The following is a 7,943-nucleotide window of genomic DNA, read 5'->3' on the forward strand; positions in this document are numbered from 1 at the left end:
CAGAACAATTTTTGTTCTTTTTAACATGCTTAACAACAATATAAGCTCTAATTGCATTTACTCCTTTGTAGTACGAAATGCTAGCATCATTTATCCTGGAGCAAGAATGAAACTCTGCAAGTTCTGAGTCATTCCATTAAACCTAGTATGTGACAGTAACTAGGAACCATCTAATCTCCATAAACTCTCTCACCTTGATGAATTCATTGTATCTGGAGTATCAGATGAAATGATGCCCACTTTGTTTAGGACATTCCCAAAGTACATACAACTGACGATCTCAGTGTATAGGAAGAGGGCAAGGATAACACTAATGATACTTCTTACCATTAGGTGGCCCTCACTTTCCATTTACCTCCTCTCTCAAAACTGGAATCCCCTGACTAGGACGGCTTTGGGAGAGTGAGACTAGCCCTCCGTGCAGTGAAAGGAATTTTGTCTTCTCTGCCTCTTTAGGGTGAACCTGGCCCCCTCGGCATCGCAGGCCCACCTGGGGCCCGTGGTCCCCCTGGTAATGTCGGTAATCCTGGCGTCAATGGTGCTCCTGGTGAAGCCGGTCGTGACGTGAGTCCAACGTTTGGTTTGTAAAATCGAACTTAGCAGTACATCACTGTGTGCACCTTTGTAGCCTGAGCTGAAGTCTAGTTGTACTAACCACTGTCAGGACTGAAAATACTAAAGATAACTTGGAATGAGTGTTTAAGTAGCATACTTCAAGGTGGCCGAAAGATTTAAAACACCTCTAAAAAAAAAATGTAGGTTTGCAAGTTTCTTGTTCCGGTTTTTGAACAGCCTGAAAGCAGGTTGTCTACTGGGCACTGGGAGTAATGAAGGCAGGTAGCCCAACTGTAAGGGGCCGGTGGGCTACAGTCTCTCTAAGTGCCTTAGCTGGTGTGATGTCTTCACAGGGCAACCCTGGGAATGACGGTCCCCCAGGCCGCGATGGTCAACCCGGGCACAAGGTCAGTATGCCTCGTCATTGTTCTGTGACTTCAAAGGGGACTACAGTACACGCCAGATTGATGCTGAGCTTCCTGTTTGCCTTGCATAGGGGGAGCGTGGTTACCCCGGTAACGCGGGTCCTGTTGGTGCTGCCGGTGCTCCTGGCCCTCAAGGCCCCGTGGGTCCCGTTGGTAAACACGGAAACCGTGGTGAACCGGTAAGTGTGCCAACACCCCGTAATGCTGCCATCCTTATCGGGCTCCACCCCTGGCCTCCCCACGCCTGGGAGCTGCGGAGGGGCGCCGGGGGAGGAGGATCTCGGGCTTGGCTGCTAAGCTGTGTTTTTCTTTTCTGGTTCACAGGGTCCTGCCGGTGCTGTTGGTCCTGCTGGTGCCGTTGGCCCAAGAGGTCCCAGTGTATGTACATGGAGATGGTTTCCGTGCAGCATTTAGGGAGGATCAGTCTAGACTGTCCATTAAGAAGACAGATAATACATAGACTATATATATATTTTTAAAATTTAGTCCATGTTGAGAGTTGCTACAGACAGCTTTTAATCTCTTGTATTTCAAATCTCTTCTTATTGGTATTAAATAATCACAAAGATTGGACTTCCTCAGTGGCCCAGAGGGTAAAGAATCCACCTGCATTGCAGGAGACCCGGGTTCGATCCCTAGGTCAGGGAAGATCACCCTGGAGACGGGAATGGCAGCCACTCCAGTGCTCTTGCCTGGAGAATTCCATGGACAGAGAAGCCTGGTGGGCTACAGTCCATAGGGTCGCAAAGAGTTGGACATGACTGAGTGACTAACACTTTGACTTTCAGTCACAAAGATGAGCCACTTAACAGACAGCTGAACTAAAGAAGACTAAGGAAAGCGGTGGGAGTATCACCCCCCGGCTTTCAGACCTTTCACATATTGAGTTATGTTTGTAAATAGACTGAACAATATTTGTGAAGACCTGAGCGTTGTTTTTTAACGGTAAATGTCCTGTCTGTCCTTTTTCCTCATAGGGCCCACAAGGTATTCGAGGTGACAAGGGAGAGCCTGGTGATAAGGGTCCCAGAGGTCTTCCTGGCTTAAAAGGACACAATGGGTTGCAAGGTCTCCCGGGTCTTGCTGTAAGTACAGTATGGAGAAGCAGCTTATATCTGTACAGATCTTAAAGCCCTTCAGCTAAGAATGAACTTCCTCTGAAGTTCACTGATATTGTTCTAAAATGTCCTACATCGTATTCATTTCCTGTTCTCTGGCCAACTCCATAGCTCAGAGATAATGCTGTTTCATCCCAACATGGAAAGGTGGGGGTTAGAGGAGGTAGAAATGTACATATACTAAGGTCTCCTGGCAACAATGTCCTTCAGCCCCACTTAAATAAATATAATTAGAGGAATGACTAATACTGCACTGTGAAATAGCTTGTAGAAAAAAAAAATAATTGAATAGACATAATGAAAGAAAAGAGGCCCATTTTACATTTTAAATTTTCTCAATCCAGAGTCCACTGAAACTAAAATTTTCTGTTCAGTTTTTTAAAATCTGTTCATCAACACATGTTCTAAAGGTGTGATTTTCCTGTTCTCTCTTTAAAGGGTCATCATGGCGATCAAGGTGCTCCTGGTTCTGTGGGTCCCGCTGGTCCCAGGGTAGGTAAATCTAAGACATATTTATCTCTGAAAAGACCCTATGGCAGACAGTGAGTCCCAGACCGCTTCTCCCTTGTGGGGTGTTCACTGGCACACACAGACTTGGTGTCCTTCTTTCCTAGGGCCCTGCTGGTCCTTCTGGCCCCGCTGGCAAAGACGGTCGCATTGGACAGCCTGGTGCAGTCGGACCTGCTGGCATTCGTGGCTCTCAGGGTAGCCAAGGTCCTGCTGTAAGTATGATTTGGGGAAATAATAAAGGGCATCACTGACCTAGGGGAATATCTTCTTTAGACCAAACCAAGACACTGAAGGGCTTCCTTGGTGGCTCAGAGCGGTAAAGAATCTGCCTGCAATGCAGGAGACCTAGGTTCGATCCCTGGATTGGGAAGATCCCCTGGAGGAGGAAATGGCAACTCACTCCAGCATTCTTGACTGGAGAATTCCCTGGACAGAGGAGCCTGATGAGCTACAGTCCACGTGGTTGCAAAGAGTCAGAAACAACTGAGTGACTAAGCATACAAGACAGTGATAACAACACATTAAAGTAGTCCCCCATTTCCCTGCTTTCTAAAATGTATACAAATTATCTGTACCTGATGAACTCTTTAAGCCCATCCCTGCAAGTATGCCTTGGAGCAAGTTGTTATTACATGAATTTGATTCTGTTTTACTTGTTAGGGCATGCTTTTGTGTGAATCTCCATGGAAAACCTGTTATCATTGGTGTCCCTCACTGTGACCAAATCCAGAGCCTCTTGTCTCTCACTTCCACCTCTGCAGGGCCCTCCTGGTCCCCCCGGCCCTCCTGGACCTCCTGGCCCAAGTGGTGGTGGTTACGACTTTGGTTTTGATGGAGACTTCTACAGGGCTGACCAGCCTCGCTCACCAACTTCTCTCAGACCCAAGGATTATGAAGTTGATGCTACTCTGAAATCTCTCAACAACCAGATTGAGACCCTTCTTACTCCAGAAGGCTCTAGGAAGAACCCAGCTCGCACATGCCGAGACTTGAGACTCAGCCACCCAGAATGGAGCAGTGGTAGGTTGAGATATCCAATCAGAATGACCCTTCTCACAAGTTAGGCCTTTCAAAGCCATCTCCCACTGATATGAAAGGGTATTTGAGTCAAAATGGCATTATGTGAAATCCTACCCAGTTAATAAAGTATTTTCTTTTTCCAACCAGCATCCATTTTCAAGATTGTATTGATTCGTATTTCTCCCCTTTTCATGGTAATACATAACCCTGATTTTGATTTTCATGGAGAGGAGAGGAAGAACTGTCTAATTTTGAAAATAGTCACCCTCTTCCTATTGATGTGGAGTAGACAATATAACAGTATGATCAAAAATGCTACTTTTGGGAATCAGAATTTCTCAGTAGTAATTTTTAGAACCTATGCTCCTCTCACTCAATGAGAGGTTTTATGATCTAGGTCTTTTTCTTTTTAAGGTTACTACTGGATTGACCCTAACCAAGGATGTACTATGGATGCTATCAAAGTATACTGTGATTTCTCTACTGGCGAAACCTGCATCCGGGCTCAACCTGAAGACATCCCAGTCAAGAACTGGTACAGAAATTCCAAGGCCAAGAAGCATGTCTGGGTAGGAGAAACTATCAACGGTGGTACCCAGGTAAGGAATTTTACAAACATTCCTTTTCCTACCAAATACTATCTAGCACTATTTGCTTTTTAATTATCCTCATTTTGGCCTTTTACCAAAATGGGCTTTTTAAAAGAACCTGCTCTGTTCTTGGGTTCTGTTACTTCCTGGATTGCATATTATGGATAGATTGATTGGACATGTCCATACAATCCAAAAGTTATTACTCAGATATGACTTAACTGGTAGTCACTGGAGAAGGTGACAATGTCACATAGTGTGAAGGAGTACAAGCCATCATCTAGTCCAGTATCCATGAACATGTTTTCAAGATGTGAGCTTTTCTGAATTTCTAATTAAAAGTTTTCATTAACTTTATTGGTGGAAAATAAAAGGGTCTAAATCTCTACCTTCTTGCTCTGTTATTTTTAAAAGGAAACATATATGTAGAGAGAGAGGAGCTTTATCTGAAATAGGTCACTTTTTGAGATGACTTGCCTCGGCATGGTAGTTCCTGTGTTCCTTCTAGGTAGCTGCTACTTCAAAGACAAGTGAATTTAGTCTCCTTTAAAAGTTCAGGTTCATACCTGAGTCCATTATTCTTCTCTATTTTAATTTGACTTTTAGTATCTGAGTCCTTCTTCATTTAACTGGAATTCCCATCTTACTCTCTGTAGTTTGAATATAATGTTGAAGGAGTAACCACCAAGGAAATGGCTACCCAACTTGCCTTCATGCGTCTGCTGGCCAACCATGCCTCTCAGAACATCACCTACCATTGCAAGAACAGCATTGCATACATGGATGAGGAAACTGGCAACCTGAAAAAGGCTGTCATTCTGCAAGGATCCAATGATGTCGAACTTGTTGCCGAGGGCAACAGCAGATTCACTTACACTGTTCTTGTAGATGGCTGCTCTGTAAGTAATAGTGGAATATGGGAATAACATTAATTTGGGAAGTGGGATAGTGGAGCTTAGACCATTAATGAACAGATGAATGAGAGACCTAACTTATTTATCTGTCATAAATACATTTGTTTAAATTCAGATGGTAAATCCAGAGCATTCTTATCAGATCTTGCCTTCTGAAATTCTCTGAAATACTGAACTATATACTATGTTCCATGTATTATTTTTCTTTTAACATGTTTTTTAAATGATGACATAAAGCCATAACTTACAATTACTTGAGGTTAAGAAGGCCCAGGCTGTAATTTATAATATAGTACATAATGGGCTTCCCAGGTGGTGCTACTGGTAAAGAACCCACTTGCCTATGCAGGAGACATAAGAGATGTGGGTTTGATCCCTGGGTCGGGAAGATCCCCTGGAGAAGGGCATGGCAACCCACTCCAGTATTCTTACCTAGAGGAGCCTGGAGGGCTACGGTCCATAGAGTTGCAAAGAGTCAGACATGACTGAAGCAACTTAGCACATATGCATAATAAAATAATTCTATATGAATAATATCTGATATATATTTCTATATAAATATGTGTTCTATATAGTTATATATTATACAATATAATTCTATGTAATATATCTAATTATAATATGATACAAGATGATTAGATTCCATAACAGTGCTGCTTTATGTATATTCCTGTCTTCTCTTTTTAAACAGAAAAAGACAAATGAATGGAAGAAGACAATCATTGAATATAAAACAAACAAGCCATCTCGCCTGCCTATCCTTGATATTGCACCTTTGGACATCGGTGGCGCCGACCAAGAAATCAGATTGAACATTGGCCCAGTCTGTTTCAAATAAACGAACTCAACCTAAATTAAAGAAAAAGGAAATCTGAAACATTTCTCTTGGCCATTTCTTTTTCTTCTTTCCTAACTGAAAGCTGAATCCTTCCGTTTCTTCTGCACATCTACTTGCTTAAATTGTGGGCAAAAGAGGAGAAGGATTGATCAGAGCATTGTGCAATACAATTTAATTCACTCCCCCTCCCTTTCCCCCTCTCCAAAAGATTTGGAATTTTTTTTTTCCAACACTCTTACACCTGTTGTGGAAAATGTCAACCTTTGTAAGAAAACCAAAATAAAAATTGAAAAATAAAAACCATGAACATTTGCACCACTTGTGGCCTTTGAATATCTTCCACGGAGGGAAGTTTAAAACCCAAACTTCCAAAGGTTTAAACTACCTCAAAACACTGTCCTGTGAGTGTGACCCACACCGTGAGGTGCTGACCAGAGATGAGCTGAGGTATTTGTGTTTTTTTGTTCAAAATACGAAGGTGCTAATTAACAGTATTTCAGATACTTGAAGAATGTTGATGGTGCTAGGAGAATTTGAGGAGAGATACTCCTCTGCTGTTGAGCTGTATTGTGTATTTTTTTTTCATTTGACTTAACATCAGTACTTTACATCGTATTCCCACAAAGTAAGTGGATCATTTGCCCAACATTGTCCTCTTCTTTAAATTCAGCATTTGTTCTTTGCCAGTCTCATTTTCATCCTCTCCCACAGTTCCAAAGAAGTCTTGTTTCTTGGACAAGCAGAAAAATTAAATTGTACCTATTTTGTATATGTGAGATGTTTAAATAAATTGTGAAAAAAATGAAATAAAGCATGTTTGGTTTTCCAAAGAAAATATTGAGTAGAATTCCTTGCTTCAGTGCTCTTCTCAATATAAATATAGATTATAGCAGCTCCACCAGCCATAATACCAAGTGTTTCTCATTAGATAGAAACTCTGCAAAAAGGGCAGTTTGGTATGGTAGAAAGAGCAGAGAACAAGGACCCTGGAGATCTGAGCTCCAATTCTGGCTCAGCTCCTTCCAGGTAACTGACCTTGGGCATTTCACCTTTCTGAGTTTCGCTATTTATCTATAGTATAGGGAAGATTCCTTCTCTGAACTAACATTTGCCCTACTCAAAATACATAATACTTAAGCAACATGGCAGAGGTTGACCCACGTTTATGCTAAGTAGAGGTCCATAGAACCTTTTGGTTTATTATCCATTGAGCACTTTGAAACAGTGGCTGCAAGTTGGTCTATGCACAATTAATACTATTAACTAAAACAGTTTCAAATATTCAGTGAAAAATGCCATACACTTAAATCTGCTGCAGCTGAGTACAGTGCCTGTTAAGAGGTAACGTGTGTGCTCTCAATCAGCACAGACACTTGTGGATAATAGTACCGTGAACACCCACCTGCCAAATCAAGTTCGTTCTCCTCCCCTGCACCTTTCAATGACATCTTTAATACACTTAAACATAGTAGCGTGTCAAGGAAAATGTTAAGATTCATTTAGAACTTATTTCCTGTTGCAGAACATAATTGTGATTGTAATATTTGCCTCCTGCTATAAAATCATCAAGATTCAATTAGTTTTAAAAGCAAAAGACTGAACATGATAAAAATCTAAAATTAACTCTGGAAAGTTAGCAAGGTCTACTAACCAAATGATAATTTCAAATTATGGTCCCTCTACCACCAAAATCAGATCCCTGGGATGCTTATTGAAATGCAGATTCCCAATCCTCAGCCACCAAATTAAGACTTAGTAAGGAATTAGTATTCTTTTAAGCACCTTGAAAACTTCTGACAGTGCACCAATTGGGATACCATTGGATAAGGTGATTTCAAACAATCCTTTGTAGCTTTAACATTTTATGTCTGGCAAGAAAGAATCAATACCCTTGACCAAGTAACATAAAGAAAAACTGAACCTTTGGGATCATAGTATGAGTACTCCCCACAAATTGCATATTGAAATAACAA

General features: G+C 41.6%; 1 protein-coding gene across 2 annotated transcripts in view; it reads left to right on the top strand.

Moving 5' to 3' along the window:
- COL1A2 (collagen type I alpha 2 chain) overlaps positions 1–6,285 on the top strand; it is a 36,475-nt gene extending 30,190 nt beyond the window's left edge. For both annotated transcript variants that reach the window (XM_006053950.3, XM_045166348.1), the window contains 11 exons: positions 457–564; positions 909–962; positions 1,052–1,159; positions 1,305–1,358; positions 1,958–2,065; positions 2,537–2,590; positions 2,713–2,820; positions 3,370–3,628; positions 4,043–4,227; positions 4,875–5,117; positions 5,824–6,285. In XM_006053950.3, the coding sequence (XP_006054012.1) occupies positions 457–564; positions 909–962; positions 1,052–1,159; positions 1,305–1,358; positions 1,958–2,065; positions 2,537–2,590; positions 2,713–2,820; positions 3,370–3,628; positions 4,043–4,227; positions 4,875–5,117; positions 5,824–5,970 (1,428 nt within the window). In that variant the 3' untranslated portion in view covers positions 5,971–6,285. The remainder of the gene's footprint in view (positions 1–456; positions 565–908; positions 963–1,051; positions 1,160–1,304; positions 1,359–1,957; positions 2,066–2,536; positions 2,591–2,712; positions 2,821–3,369; positions 3,629–4,042; positions 4,228–4,874; positions 5,118–5,823) is intronic.
- The last annotated feature ends 1,658 nt before the right edge of the window (positions 6,286–7,943 follow it).

The sequence above is a fragment of the Bubalus bubalis genome, chromosome 8 (genome assembly GCF_019923935.1).
Source record: "Bubalus bubalis isolate 160015118507 breed Murrah chromosome 8, NDDB_SH_1, whole genome shotgun sequence".
Lineage (NCBI taxonomy): Eukaryota > Metazoa > Chordata > Mammalia > Artiodactyla > Bovidae > Bubalus > Bubalus bubalis.